The sequence below is a fragment of the Adiantum capillus-veneris genome, chromosome 5, assembly GCF_014529385.1.
Source record: "Adiantum capillus-veneris isolate H3 chromosome 5, ASM1452938v2, whole genome shotgun sequence".
NCBI classification, from domain to species: Eukaryota; Viridiplantae; Streptophyta; class Polypodiopsida; order Polypodiales; family Pteridaceae; genus Adiantum; species Adiantum capillus-veneris.
In genome coordinates, this window is record NC_140935.1 from 3,101,392 (window position 1) to 3,117,658 (window position 16,267).

The 16,267-nt window shown below is 38.6% G+C and overlaps 1 protein-coding gene across 1 annotated transcript; it reads left to right on the top strand.

Moving 5' to 3' along the window:
- Positions 1-2,225: 2,225 nt before the first annotated feature.
- Positions 2,226-3,581, top strand: LOC147456788 (SNARE associated Golgi protein family). The gene is made up of 2 exons (XM_086513451.1): positions 2,226-2,629; positions 2,778-3,581. The coding sequence occupies exons 1-2, from the start codon at positions 2,307-2,309 to the stop codon at positions 3,193-3,195; spliced, it is 741 nt and encodes a 246-aa protein (XP_086369577.1). The 5' UTR covers positions 2,226-2,306; the 3' UTR covers positions 3,196-3,581.
- The last annotated feature ends 12,686 nt before the right edge of the window (positions 3,582-16,267 follow it).

Genomic DNA, 16,267 nt, shown 5'->3' on the forward strand with positions numbered 1-16,267 from the left:
TGATTGTGATTGGTAGCATAATATCTGGCACATTTGCTTAGTATCAAACATTTAATTCAATGTCTTTTTTTGTCATAATCACTTGTCTAGGTTTAAACATCAAGCAAGTCCAACTAAGCTAGTTTGACCAAGTTAGGTGTTAGAGATCTTCTCTTAATACCATGGGGAATGCCTTCCTAATAATTAATGGTTACTTAGGTTCTTAATTCGATTTAGGCAGCATTGTGTGAAATGTACTAGGGCTTTCTAGTGGGCTTGACCCTATTGACCTTTAGCTTAAGTATTATAAAGGGAGTTTACTAGTGTGATGAGCCTGGGGAGGTGTAACAGTGCTATATGACCCCCCAAAGTTACAAAATTAAAATGTTGAAAATGAACAAACAAAAAATCAAAGTGCCACAGTGTAAAATCTTAAGCTAGAAGAGAAATCTCGGCTTGATTTGGTACTTCACACACATGTATCGCCTATGGTACTAGAGCCCTAGAGGTTCCCAGTGTAGGCGCTTTTCTTGAAAAGCAAAAAACCCAAGGCATACAAAATAAGCACACACATCAAAATTGAATCACTATGAAAAGACTTTTGGGGGGTCAAAGAAAAGGTAATCAGTTAGGCGATGATTTCATGAGAAATTCCTTTTATTGTAGCTTAACTACAAGGTCTTCTAGGTATAGCCTCTAGTCAGCCCTCGAGCATGAAATACTTGGCTCTTGCGATTAAACAACTTAATTGACCAGAGAAAATTAAGAAGCTTACCCATGGTATTAATAGTCGATCTCTAGTGCCTTTCGACCGTTGAATTAGCGACCACAGACTTGTTTAATTTTTACCTTTACATATGTTTATGCATTTGATTATATTGCAATTTAATGTTTATTGCTGACAAATGGTTTAAAGTTCTGTTACCAATCAAATTGTCTGCCTAAAACTGCATATGCTTTTTAATTGTAGATGAGAATGCAATTACTGTGCCAATGTTTTTTGATTTTGCAGTGACTGAAGAAGGCTAAGGACATTCATCTCAAATGCTCTTCCACCTCGACAAACGAGCTTCAACTCAATAGCTTCCGAGGACAGAATCTACATTAGGAAGGGGGGCATGTTAACCCTCACGGCTCACGGACACCCTATCACCTACGAAGGACGTTGTAACCTACGGCGGACATTGTATTATTTATTTGGTAGAGTCAGGTACCGGGATTGTCGGTCCAATAGGAAAAGGGTAAGAGTGATCGCCGATGAGAGGCGCACTCTAATTGGAACATTCAAGGGATTAGTTGGCTAAGCATGGGCGCCCAAGTGCGAATGGGGCGAGCTCATATAAAAGTCAACTAAACCTAAAATTCACTCATTCTCTCATTTGTGCAATAGAAGAGTGCTCTTGCTCCATCTTCATCTTCTTCTTCTTCATCTCCTTGTGTGTGTGTATGCGTGAGAGAGAGGGAGAGAGAGTGCGATCGAGCATTGCGACGACGGCTCGGCGGCGGCGAAGCGGTTGAGCGCGGCAAAGCGGCGGCTCCTTCTTCTTCGCGGCGAGGAATCCTTCACGAAGCAAGCGTAGAGCGGTGAGTGACACACCATCGCCTTCTTTGAGCTTACTAGTTTATGCTTGTTGTGCGCTTGGAGCCATTTGTGGCTCGCACACAGTGTATCGACAAGTTCCTTGCATTGACACGTGCGACATACGTGCACACCAAGCAAAGACATCTTGATAGTTATGAAAAAAATATCTTGCCTTTTCATTTAAACTTGGGTCTTAGGTGTTTATTAATCCTTATCATTTTTGGATATGACTTTGAGCCCAAGTTCCATTATTCTACTTCCTGATCATCTTGTAATAACGTGTTTAGCATCCCACCTCCTTTTCTTTTGGCCAAAGATTCAACTTCATTTTCTGTTTGTACTCCATCTGAATATTCATTGTCAGGTTCCGAGTAGTTTAGATTTGGAATGAATATCCAATTGGAATTCAAGCACAAAAATATAGAGATGTCTTTGCCTGAGAGCACACAAATTTGAAAGGGGTTGACCCTGAAGTTTGCTAGTATAGAGTATAGAATACCACTTAAACTTGATGCTAGACCGGTCATACAAGAGACTAATAATATTAACAAAAAATTGGTCCCCTCCACACAATCCTTTCTTAAGGTAAGGTTAACATATTAAATTACAAAATCCCAAATATACCTTCCTTTGGCAAACCAAAGTAGGTGCATTGTTCACGACGACACTCCCAACCAAATTAATCGGAGGGGGTCAATTAACGGACGCAATAGAATTTGGATCTCGAGCGCGAGACAGGGCGGCGATGATGATGAGGAAGCAGATATTTGGGCAGCTAGGCGTAGCAGCGCTGGTAGCCGTGGCGGCAGTGGCCTACTTCATCTTCTCCTCTGTTTACAGCGGAGATAAGCAGGCATTGCTGGACGATTTGCGCTCTCTGTCGCAGCGGCTGGGCCCTTGGAGCCTTCCCCTCTATGTCGCCATTCACGCCCTTCTCATCTCCCTCTGCCTCCCCTACGCCCTGCTCTTCGAGGCTGGTGCTGCTTACCTCTTCGGATTCTTCACAGGCGTTCTTTGCGTTTTCTCCGCCAAGATCCTCAGTGCTTCCCTCTCATTCTGGATCGGAAGGTCTCTCTCTCTCTCTCTCTCTCTCTCTCTCTCTCTCTCTACCAACCATTGCTTGGCACTGCTTTTTTGCTGTCTGCTTCTCTTCTCCAAGGTCATGTTTCCTTGCATTATCGCCATTAATACAGATAATCTCTTGGGTTTCTTGCAGAAATATATTCAGGAGCTCTTCATCTGCCCGTCACTGGGTCGAATCCAACAAAGTTTTCAATGTTATCAGCAATGGAGTAGCTCGAGATGGTTGGAAATTCGTTCTTCTTGCTCGGTTTTCTCCGGTGCCTTCGTATTTGATCAACTACAGCATTGCTGCTACAAATGTGAGGTTTGTGGATTTCCTGTTGCCCACCATCCTTGGGTGTATTCCTATGATTCTGCAGAACACATCCATTGGAAGTTTGACGAGGGCAGCGACTCACACCCATGCAAAGGGCGAGGGGGGCGGAGTTTTGTCGTACCTCTTACCAGCGATGGGTGTTACATCTAGTGTCTTGATAGCATGGCGTATTAAGAGATACACATCTGGTGCGTTTCCAACGCCAGTGACTGTGGAGCGTTCAAAGGACAGTTAACATAATCATATCAATGCGAGCAAACTCTTCCTGAATAGCAAATCGGATGTTTTGTGCAACATTTGGAGAAATCTCTCATTATACGAGCCCAGGAATGCAACATGTACTTCACAAACCAGTGAAGGTATGTTGTCTTTTCGTGTGGCTGGGAGCCAAACATTCTTTAACATTCTTGCCATAATGTGAGGAGGACATGACTCTGCTTATTTGTATCATAACCTTATTCAAGAGGATGTTGCCATGTCTTTTTATATGACTGGGAGCCAAGTACTTTATGAAAGTTCAGATTATTGCTTTTTGAAACAACTCGTTTCAACAAGGCAAGCTGGCTTTTATGAGAAGGTGGTTTTTTACTGATGCAAATGTTTATGTTTTGTGAACTCACAGATGGTTAGCGCCTCTCATGCAAGTTGGGTGCTCAAAATGTTGTCTTGGTGGTTTGGTTTATTCGAGCTTAAGTAGTGGTAGTTTTGGTCAGTAGTGCTTAAAAACCTGACCGTACAGAGTTTTCATGTCGCCCAGAGACCCTGCAAGGTCTCTACTATTAAAGATCTCGTTTAGCTCATTTGTTCTCTTCCTGTTTGCCCTCACTATGTTATTTCTGAATTGTTTGATTGACCGTGAAGAAATCAAGAGTGCTTTGCTTACACTTTGGTTTAATAATTCATTCAGTATGTGAGGGATATAAACAGGGCCAATTCTAATCATCTTGACCATGCCAAGAAATGGAGTGATCATATGGGGGGAAGCAAGAGACAATATGATTACAATGATACTACGAAGATTATCATTTCATTTCTCGGCCGCATTCTATGTATTGTTTGTATTGGGCTTTGATTTTAAGTTAGTGTGATTCTTGTGAAATGCAATGAGTGGATTCATTCCATGTAGGCCGTTCTTTGAATGTCAAGCTCGCCTCTTGCAAAGCTTGATCACCATTTAGTGCATTGCTTTATCCTAAAATTGTTTTGAGTGCTATCTCAAGTGCATCTCACAAAAATTGCTCTAACTTTTGATACTAAACTCCAAATTGAGTTTAAGTATAATTAGAAAGAAATTTTGTGAGCCAATTTAAATAGGATTTCCAATTTCGAAGTGTAAGGATGTCTAGAAAAAGTATTCCAAACCCCCTAGCCTTTAAAATTATAAAGCCTCAATGTTCGCTTTCAAGAACAAGGATTCGTTGTGAAAGGAAACTCATGAAAATGGATGGCTATAGGTTCCTAGCAATAGAAATTTGGCTTGTTGGGAGTCAGTTATTAAGGAAACTCATGAAAATGGATGGCTACAGGGTCCTAGCAATAGAAATTTGGCTTGTTGGGAGGCAGTTATTAAGGAAGTTTTTTTTTTGGTGCGAACTTTTAAATATTGGAAGAGAAAGGTACATTTGTGCTCGTTGTAATATTGCATATACTTTTGTATGCAATAGTTTATTTGTTTCTAGCCATGGTAAATAGAAATTTGGTGTGTTAAGAACCAAGTCTAGTGTATTATTACATAGAGATGAAAGAAGAAATCTTGGTGCAAACTTTTGATTTTGGATGAAGATATTTTTTTTTCTTGTTTTTATGGTGCTTTTTTTTTGTGAAATGCAGTGTCGAATCCTTAATCCACTAGTCCAAAGAAATTAAACTTTGCTTTTATAAAAATCAATTTTTTGAATGTTTTTTGATAGTTCTCAGAAATATCGTTTCCTAACTCAAGTAGGACCAGTAAAGTCGTGGTTCAATTTTGAAAAACAAAATTTATTTTAAAGCTTCTTGTTTTTTTAAGCTTTTTGATGCTTTCGAAAAGTAACATGCTTTTAATATTGCCTAACCTCAAAAATACGATTTTCAATCATCGTTTATGTGCATAATAGGTTTACTGTCAGCAATAGAATTAAAAATGGATTTTTTACGAGGATTATTTTTATGAATAGCGGCATCGTAAATATGTTGGGATAGTAGGTTGAGTATCATGATTATGCTGAGTATCATGGTGTGGCTTAGTTCACCTATGGTTGTAGCTTTCACTTATTAAATTGTCTCATAAAGTTGGATAGTTGGCCAAAAGTTGACTTCTAAAACCAAGGATTTTTTTTTTGCAGAGAGGATGCTTTTCATGTTTTTAGTAGAGCTTTTAATTGAAGAGGGACAATAGATCTTAGTTTTAGTTGTTGGCACATACATAGAACGCAATGAAACTTTATGGAGCTGGTGCAAGCTCCCCATCACCATCTTCATAACAAGCTCTCTCTTGTTCACGGGAAGAAGAAGAATAATCATCTCTCCCTAGTCTTGTTACTATATATTTTTCTCTTCCCCTTCGACGTACCTCTCATTATTGCTCTCTTACAACAAAGCAAAAATGTCTTTCAACTATGGAGAATCATTCCTTGATCAAGCTCTAAACTCCACAGTCATCATTTCTTTCTCTCTCTACTTTTGATTACGTTTGGTGTAGAGAAATACACTCTTAGTTATACTTTTCTATGTACATAGGCCTGTATGGGCTTACCAAAAGTGTACAATGACGTTCATGTTTAGTATGATGATATATGTATACACCTTGTTGTTTACGTCATGTAGAAATAGGGACACGGTTTTGGCCATACCTCCCAAACCATATGAATTTGGTTGAACCCTTCGAATCAAGAAATAACCACATCGTTTAAAGAGTTTTTCTTTTATGTATCATGTGAAAATTTAGTAATACAAGAGTTGTAGTCAAAACACAATATGTTGCTCACTTCACGTAGTCAATATTTTGGACCTTAAGCTTCTTAGACAGCCACTCGATGCATTTAGTGGATGGAAAAACCCACTTAGCCAAATCAAGACCTTGATTAAACATTTGATAAATGTATTTAAATCACCGTTAATTACTTCTTGTATAGGATTACATGCATATATAGAGAGGCTACCAAGGAGGTCTTGAGTCGTCAGTTCGATGCGAAGTTCATATATGATTTATGGTTTGTCTTAGTGAGTTGATCCCACTTGTTTGATTCTCGTAAACTTGTGTATTGAAGCCTAAACTGAATGGACAGTTTTGCATGAAACGGATTTCTTTTAGCATCACTGTTGTTAGTATGAGTTTCATATGGGTAAAGTGATGTAGTAAGGAGTTAATTTATGTTGTAGGGTCGATCTTGATACATTGGTATGAGTTCAAACAATCTATCTTGTATATCATATATGTATCCACCACAAAAATAGAAAAAAATTATTTTGTATGTAAGGCATATGATTGATCAAAGTGATGAGGTTGTTTTATATCATGGCTAAGATTATGTGAGGATGTTATATAATGCATGAAATCTCAAAGGATAGATGTGGATATTTCGGGTACTTCTTTGTACCCTTCTAAGTCAAAACTAGCTTTATGTGTAAGAAGGGTTATGAGAGCATAAGGGTCATTTTCACCCAACCGTCATATATATGGGTCCTTGGCCTGCCCTTATATAGACCCCTTTACCGCATGCTTGGCTTAGTCCTTGGCTTGGCATTACTCCCCCCTTGGCTTGTAAGAACACTAATGTTTTTCATTGTGTCACCCCTCACGAGTTCAACTGTTGAATTGGCCGATACATGGTTCAATGAAACCAAGAAGAACATCTTGATTTTTCACATTCTTGTCACTTTGTAACTATTTGTTGGATCACCATTTTAAAATCTAAGACAAAATTTAAAAATTTTATACATACTAAGAGAATTTTGGCATTTTTACAAGGATTTTGATGTCCAAATGACTTCAAATTTTAGGTTTGGGCTTTACTTAGCATTTGGGGGCTGATGGTTTGATTCTGGTCTGGAAACTTGAAAAGGATATATGGATCACAATCCATGTTTCTGGAGGTAAAACTTTGGGGACATGTTCCTATAGCCTATCCTAGCACACTCGTGGGATCTTTTCTAATTTGGATTTTTTTTTCCTATTTCCCATCCTATGGCCTAATTTTTCCGACTTTGACCATATTGGTTTCCTAGAGCCAAGTTGGATTGATCCCTGTGGCTAAGGTGTATTAAATTTGGTTGATCCAAAGCTGTGAAGTTGAAGTTTATGCCCAAGACTAGCTGACTGTCAAATTTCACGTCATTTAGAGTTCACCCCTCTAGTTGAGATGGCAAAATTTGCCCATTTGGTAAGCATTTTGGGAATCCCTTTTTGAACTCTTAGGCATTTGAAACAGTCTTGCTTTAATTCCTTAATTCCTTGATGATTTTCATCCCTGTAGACATTGTGGACTCTGACTCTATCAAAATTTTCCCTCAGGTACATGGATCGTGATCCATGTTTTGGAGCCAAACTATACCAAACTTGGGGGGAAGATTTATGATAAGTCCCCTAAGCTATTGGTCACATTGTGTTGAAGTTTGGATCAACTTTTTTGGGTCAAAATGGTCGTTTGTAGACTAACTTTCCAAAATTTTGGGGTTTTAGGATCTAATGAAGTCCAATTTCTAACCAAAATTGCTAAGTGACTACCTCAACCTATGGTCTAATTGTTGCTCACATTTTTCATGATTCTAGCACACTAGAATACATGGATCGCGATCCACGTTGGGAAGAGTTTTGTAACTATGATTGTAGGAATATATAGGCGCAATTCAGAGGAGTCCCTTGGTGAATTTTCAATGCATTCTAAGGTGGAGGAACATGGATTGCGATCCACGTTCCACCCCCAATTTGTATTTGGGTGGTATGGTTGGGTTTTGTATTGCTTGAGGAGCTCATTGATGAAATCTTTGTGTTTGGATCAATTTTGCGTGTTGACAATTGTCAATACGGCTCATTATTATGCCTGATAGGAGATAAATCCTAATAAAAAGAAACTAAAAGGTAAATCTTGACACGGAAAAAAACACACTTTATACACTATATACACACTTTATACACTACATACATAAATTATTGACATATTGCAGCTTAAGATGTTGCAATAGGTTATCATTGCTATTGTTACTCCCCTTCCTATTCTGAGTCATCCCGGATGAAGGTTTGTGCTAAGTGCTTGGACGCGAACAGAGTGTCCATGCAAGACCATGTAATGTGTACCTATTATGCCAATGGAAGAGATGCATGGGGTAACAATATGAGGTGCAAGATGAGGGTACTAAATGGGTTTGTTTAGGGGCTTTCATTGGCGAGGATCCATCTAGACTACGTAGTCCAAATAAAAGAGTTTGGAGATGGCACAAGATGCGGATATTGAATGGTTTATTCAAGGGATTTTGTTGGTGAGGCTCCATCTAGACTACGTTGTTCGAATAAAAGTGTTTGAAGATGGCATGTTCTGTTGTTGAAATGGTGAGTACGGTTGGCTTAAGAATTGTTGTTTTGGATTTTTGCTTTGGTACCCACTTGTACGCTGGTTGTGGACACGGTTGAGTTGTTTGTTGCATCGTGTACTTGGGTCTCCATTTCCACTTTGGCTTGGGATCTTGGGATTTGGTCTCTGATTTGCGCTTGGGGATCCATTTATACTTGAGTTGGCCTTATTGAGATGTTGGTGGTAGTTTGGGTTGCCACTTTCAAGTATAAATTCTTCGAGGTTTGCAAGATTTTGCTGGTTGTTGTTTCACTTGTGGAGCTTTGGGCTTGGGTAACCATATCTGCTTGGGTTTGTCTGTCATGATGGACTTCTTTACCTAGACATGTCTGGTTTGTTGTCCATTGGGTGGTTGAACAAATTTATGTTTCAATTCAAATTGTTGTTTGGTTTGAATATGTTGGACATCCCAAAAATGATTAGTTGGTGCCAAAGGAATGATATAAGAGGTACCATTAAGGTTGAACTTAAGGTTTTCTCTTGCCAATTTAAAACTACTTGTACGTGTGCATCTATGAGACGCCCACGATGAGTGTTTTATTAAGATTAGTATCTAACACCATATTAGTAAATTTGGGAATTTTCCAATTCCCACTTTCAAAAAGAGCTTAAGATTTGACCACATGGTCAAATCTTAGCCAAAATTTTGAGAGCATGGCTCCAAAGATGATTTCAAGTACTACCTTGTGGAAGCAGTTAAAAAATAGTTTGAGATTTGTCCATATGGCCAAATCTTAAAGAAATTGGTAATTCCCAAATTGTCTCTAAAGTCTCAAATTCTCTAATATATTGTTATCTCCTATTACATGGAATTGGTGTGGGAATTGATGGCCAATCTATGTTGATTGGAGCATCGACTTGACCTAAACTAACCATCGTTCCTTTGTTCGTTACTTAGAGCTCGAGTTGTATTGGCATCAATTGTACATTTGATATCTTTAGGTATGCTGAATACTTCATGGCATTGACTCGCCCTTCAGTGTCAACAAGTGCTCGCTCAATTGATCCATCTACCGGTTGTATGCGGATACGTACATCCATACCTCCAAGCCAATTGGCTCTATCTGTATCACTTTGATAGGAGGAGGTGGCGTTTCAAGTTGTTAAATTGGGAGTGTGTTTTGTCGTTCTGTGCACTTTAAAGTTAACAAATTTTCTTCCTCTTGAGCTCGTGCGTTAATAGCTTGAATGTTTTTCTTCCATTCTAGTGCTTTATGAATCTTTTTCAGCATTTTAGTGGTTAGTGGTAGATAATATTTCTTCAACTTGCAACCACTAATCCAATTGGACATCTCTTCTCCCTATAATGTTGCAAGTTTTATGGCACCACTTGATGATATAATGCTAATCACAAATGGACCATTACCTTGCTTTTTCAAAATTTTGGAGTTTTGTTTTAAGATGTAGAGTAAAACATAGTCACTCTTTTTAAACTCCTTGTTGATCACATGTTGATCATGAAATTCCTTCATCAGTCATTTTTGCGCATAAATTGTGGAAAAGACTTGTACACGTAGTTCGTCTAGCTTTTCTAGCTCGTTTATCCTTTCTGACAACTCATGTCCCGTTCACTCTAAGTTCTTGGCTACTTGAAGTGTAGGAATCAATAATTCCATGGGCAATATGACATTAAGCCTAAACACCATATTGAAAGGTGTTGTTCCTATTGCTGCTTTACAAGCAATTCTATATGCCCAAAGAGTTGAATGTAGCTTTTGTCCCGAATTGCTCTCAATTTGTTCACTATTTTTGTGAGCATTGCGCATAGAATTTTGTTTGTGCTCTCTGCTTGCCCATTAGCTTGAGGGTGATATGGTATCGATTTAAGATGAATCACCATGAACTCTTTCAACAAGAATTCAATCATCTTGTTTATGAAGTGAGTCCCTTAGTCACTCACAATTTCAATTGATAGCTCATATCTTGTAAAACCATTCTCATACAAGAACTGCGATGTCATCCTTGCATCATTCCTCTATGTTGCTTTGGCTTCTACCCCTTTGGTTAGAAAGTTTGTGGCCACAATGTTATATTGAGCATGCATTCTATATGCAGGAGGTGTGATTGGTCCAACAAAGTCAATGCCCCATTTTGCAAAAGCCCTTGCTCCCATCATAGGTCGTAATGGCATTTCATATCGCCTCATAGGTAATTTGGTACATTGGCATTCATCACAACTTTTTACAAATAGTTTTGCATCCATAAACAAGGTCGGCCACCAAATTCTTGCAACAAAGATTTCTTTCGTAGTCTTCTCTACAAAAATATGTATGTCTGCCTATCTGACATGATCTTGCTCAAGATTTGGTATATATTCACTTTCTATTATGCACATTCGCAATTGGTTATCCTTTCCTTGCTTGTAGAAGTGATCCTTGGTTATCATGTAGCTTTTTGCTTCGGCTTGAATGTACCTTCTCTTAGATATACTCAACCCCTCAGGTAAGACACCTGTGGTTAGGTAATCCACAATGTACAAACTCCACTTGGGTGCAACTGCTACTCAAAATAGTGTTGCATGTTCTACAGGTGCTTGGTTTGTGCAAATGTCACATGAACTAATATAGTCATGAACACTTCGTTGCATATTAGGCCATTACACACCAAGCCTCATCAATGGTTGAAATATTTTCGATTTTCCCTTGTGAATTTTCATGATCTACACATGAGCTTGGCTTAGGTATACGTTCCTTTCTGTTGGCTCTATACATAGTGTAGCTAAGATAGTCCATCATTCCCTGCTTATATAGCCTTCCAGCTATTAGCACCAGTGTTTGTGTCTGCTCAATGACTAATGGCTGTCTCTCAAGCTATAGTGAACCAATGGTGAGCAATGGTATGACATGTTTGCTCCACCTCGGTACCATCTTAATATTAAATAAGATAAGAGTCTAGTAGGTCATCATCAACTTCCTTCGGTTCTTCTTATTAGTCAATCTAGACAAATGGTTATCCCTTCGATGTGTAGTCTCCCTTTTTAATACTAAAGTGAAATCAAACTCAAGAAATATGATAAACCATCAAACAATCTATCATGTATTGCAAAACTTGTTCACCAAGTATAATATGCTTGATTATCCACAAAGTACACAAATTCGTTCACGAGAAGGTAGTGTCTAAACTTTTTCACCACATAAACCATTTGTAACCCTTCTCTTTTGGTGGTCATGTAATTCTTTTCCACACTATTAAGTTTTTTGCGGGAGTAACATACGGGGAAATTCATGTTGTTTTCTCCAAGCTATGCTAGGATACATTGATAGTGTATGTGATGCTTCAACATGGACATGAAAGATCTTAGTCCGATCAAGAGCTTTCCTAATTGGAGTGGAAATCAATCTCTGCTTCAATTGTTGGAATGCTTCCTCGTGCTCGTCATTCCACTCAAACTTTGTGATAAGAGCATAGAGAGGTTTGGCAATGATTGCGTACATATAGATGAATGTTCTATAGTAACCACAATGTTCCATAAAGTTTTGTACCTCTCTAGCTTTTGTTGGTCTTAAAAAAGAAACAATTACTTGTATTTTTTCAAGATTTATGAAAATGTCATTCTTGGACACAATATGCCCTAAAATATTTCCTTGTCCTCTCACCATGAAGACACATTTTTCAAGGTTTAAGCAGATGCAATAATTATTGCACTTCTCAAAGATCTTCCTGAGATGTTCTATACGTTTGTTTCTCAGGAGAGAATGCACACATAATTCATCCATGTAGATTTCTAAGAATTGTCTTGTAAACGCATGACTCATCAGCTCTGGAATGTAACAGGTGCATTGGTTAAGCCAAACAACATCACTCTATAAGAGAATATTTCCTATTCTATTGCAAAGGTGGTCTTATGATGATCCTTGGGTTTTATGGCAAGTTGTTTATAGCCTGAAAAACCATCAAGAAAGTTGTAAGCTTCCTTGTCTGAAACTCTCTCAATTACATGAAGTAATGGGGAGGGGATAGTTATCCCGGATGATGGCAGCGTTTATTTATTTGGGATTTATACAAACTCACAATTTTTTGTTCTTCTTGGGCACTACCACTATAGGTGACACCCAATCTATGTGTTCAATCTCGTAGATGAACTCTGCATCCTTAAGCTTGTCTATCTCCTCTTTGATCTTTTTGGTGAATGTTGTATGGTAATTATAGGGACATTGTCTGCGAGGTTTTGCATCACTCTTAAGGGGTATTATATGTTGGAAAATGCTTGGATCCACTCCCTTAAGGTCCTTGTATGACCATGGAAACACATCTCTATATTGTTTGAGAGTAGCTATCAATAGCTAGTCTTCCTCCTTAGAGAGGTCTATGGCAATATATGTTGGCTTTGACTCTTCTCTTGTTCCAACTAAGTCAATGAGCTTGGAATTTTTAGGTCCATCATAAGATGTTCACGGTTCCTTACGTTCCCTCATTGGCTATTGAACTATGATCTTTCTATCTTGTATCATGTACTTTTTGTAGTGAGAGGGTGCGTAAAGTTTGTATGTGTCCAATCCCTCTTCACTCTCCATTTTTGTTGTCCAAACCTCTTCAAGGTTTGTTTCAGCTTTTGATATTCATGTTTTTGCTCAATTTTGGTCATTCTTTATGACATTTCAGCAATGTCTTTGGCTTTTCCCTTGTTTTGTTTCTTTGCATTAGTCTTTGTCAAAGTTGATTTTATTGTTTTTTGTGTAATCTTATCGCTGACACAGTCGCTTGCTCCCATGAGCATCAAATACTACGTTTTGCACTTTAAAAGAGGCATAGATTTTTCTTGCAGGTGTTTCTATTTTTGCACGCATCTCGCTAGATACCTCTTTTGTCTTCCAGATTTTTGGTTGCGGACATCATAGAAGAACACCCCATTCTGGTTTGGTTTTGTTTCATTTTCAGAGCTACTCAATAGCTCATCCTTAGCTTCAATCTCTAAATCATAGTCTCATGAATCTTGGAAGTTTTTGTTACTTTCATCGCTCACATCTCGGATGGAAATCTCATCCACTATGCGTTTGCACTCAACCGTTTCTTGAGTCGCTATTTCCTCAGTTTCAAATCCTAATTCTAAGATAACACTCACCATCTGGAAAAAGATTATCTCAAATCCCTCTTCGTCGTAGAATTTTGTCGGGGTTATTTTGTTCACACACATATCTAGAGTAACCAGTATTTGATCCCATCCAAAAGGCTCAAATGAATCTTCTGGAAATGGCTCTTGAAAGTAGTCTTTATCCTCTACAAATCTCTCTAGAATGAAATCTTCCTTAATCAAGCTCCCACATTTGGACGCTCCACACATCCAAATATATGTTTTTTTGTGCACCCATGCAAGTACCAGCTTTTTGTGGACCATAGTGGAGTCAAATTCCTCTACGGGAGTTTGACTGACATGTCTATAACTATGATCCTCGTGGTGACATCCTTATGCCGCAAGCAAAGGTGGTCATAGCCCCAATCTTGCACCATTTTAAGTTGACAAATGAATGGTCGTCCAAAAATGATGTCAAAGTTGTTGCTCTTCCCAAAATCCACTATGGCAAAGGTATGTTCATACTCAATTCTGCATGAGGATACTATGATCTGTTCTAGCATACCCAAAGGTCTGTCCACAAATCCATCTGCAAGTTACAGCTTCATTCGTGTTCTTATGATGGTCTCCCCCATTTTTCCCATATTTTCTTTGTAGCTATGGCCACTCTAGTCCCGCTATCAAGTATAGCTATATTTTTCACCTCTTGGTGCTCTAGTAGCAAAGTGATGTTTCCCCTTTTCCTTCACAGTAATCACCCATCTTGTTTACTTGCACAAGTTTTACCTTTGGTTTCTCTGGCATAGTTCTACCTATGTTTTCATCTACGAAAACATCTTGAGGAAAGATTTTCAGCCCCATCTTTTCCAAGTTTTTGCCCGCCTCAGCCCATAAATGCGGTCTAATCTGCAAAAGTTTTGAGAGAGTTATTGTATAGTGTATAAGAGTCGACATTAATTCATGGAGACTCTTGGTGTCCATCATTTTTTAAATTGGTTTCCATTGGAAGGCACAACCTTGACCTGTGATTTCGTTTCATGCTACCCTATAAAAGACAATAAAGTCTTTGGCATTTTAGGCTTGCTCTACAGATATGTATGTCCTTGCATCTCTAAATAACGATTGTATATCTCCTAGATAAAACTCATGATTCACGTTGATCTCCATGATAAATGGAGACTTAAAAGTCGCACTACCATCTTTACAATTCCTAATCGTTTTTCATAAAGCTTATGACCATGGCTCCTCCACTTTTGGAATGGGCGTCATTCCTTGAGACTTGGCATCATTAGTGGTGTTTGCCACCACCCTTGTATCCAATGGTGTTTCAATTTTAGGTCTTGTTTGATCAATCACTTTGTTTCTTTTGTGCTCACTTTCCCTCTTATTTTGGTGTATCATCACTTTTTGGTTGGGGATGTTTGGTTCTTTTGGATACATTAGAGCTTGAGCAGTCTCTATGAGCCGTTTGCACATTTCAAATCTCTATGTTTTGAACTTGGGATGTTGGTATGACAACCATCTTTGCTCCAAAGTCTAGCTTGGTCTTCAATCTAGCCTTGTATGCTTGCAGTAGAGCCTCTAAGGGTTCTAGCACTTTGTCCACTAAGACTGAACCACCTGATGATATCTTGGAAGACATCGCTCCCTCCACCCTTCCTTGATTTTATTTTTAATGTTTGAGCTAGTCCCTTGTTTGTTGTATCTTCATCTCCAAGGCAGTCTTTTCCTTTAGCCTTTTAGCTTTCATTTTCTCTCTCTCTCTCTTTGCTTTCTATGATTTTATCTAAGTCCTAATCGTCAGACTCTCAAATTCAATTTGATTTGGCAGTTTTTTCTTGTCCTCAATCGTCATGTTTCTTGTGAATTTATGAGCCTGAGCTCTAGTCATCACATTGATAGGAATTTTTAACTCTGTTGTTTATCCGTGCGAACAGGGAAAAACTCCGATGACATTCATTGACACTTTTCTTTTGTTTTTAAGATTCTTGGGGCAGTTTGGAAGTAAATGGTCGATAGCACATCCATCACCAAACCCAAAAAAATTTGTACGCTTGCCTTTTTGTGGACAAATTTGTGCCCAATGATTACCTCCACATTCATAGCAAGGACCTTCCTATTGAGCGGCTTGTAGAGCCCCCATTGGCTATCTAGTCCTAGGAGGATATCCTCTTCATTTGTATTTCTGGTTAGCTATGGACATGAGCGTGTTTTTGTCCATCATATAATGATTCTTCATTGGCTAAGCAGCATATGAAGGTTTTGTAGTCTTGTCTGAGCTTACCCAGGAAGGGTAACCCTCATTGGCATACACAATTCCTTTAGGCTCCCCCCATAGGTTTCCAATGGCTCTTCATAATTTGAAGTCGATGGAAACTTTTTTTGACTCATGAGTGCTTTGAAAAGTTGTGTATATCAAAAAATTGCTATGTTGTTTTGAGGTAATGGAGGTTGTTGGCCCATTAGGAGAAAGTTGGACTCACTTTTGGGCCCTGTAAGAAGTTCCACGTCGGCTTAGATAGAGAAAATGAAAATGTTAAATTGTGCATTTTATGTGATACTTTTTTGTGCCAACAAAAAGCCAAAATGACATTCTTTGGTAGGTAGCCACCGTCTTTATCATTCTTATCCTTCATTCTCTTGTCAGGAATCCAACTAACCGGATGACTAATGATTCAAAATGCCAACTTACAAGTGTTCCCTCCAGAAACATAATCCACACAAACTCTATCAACTCTAAACATGAG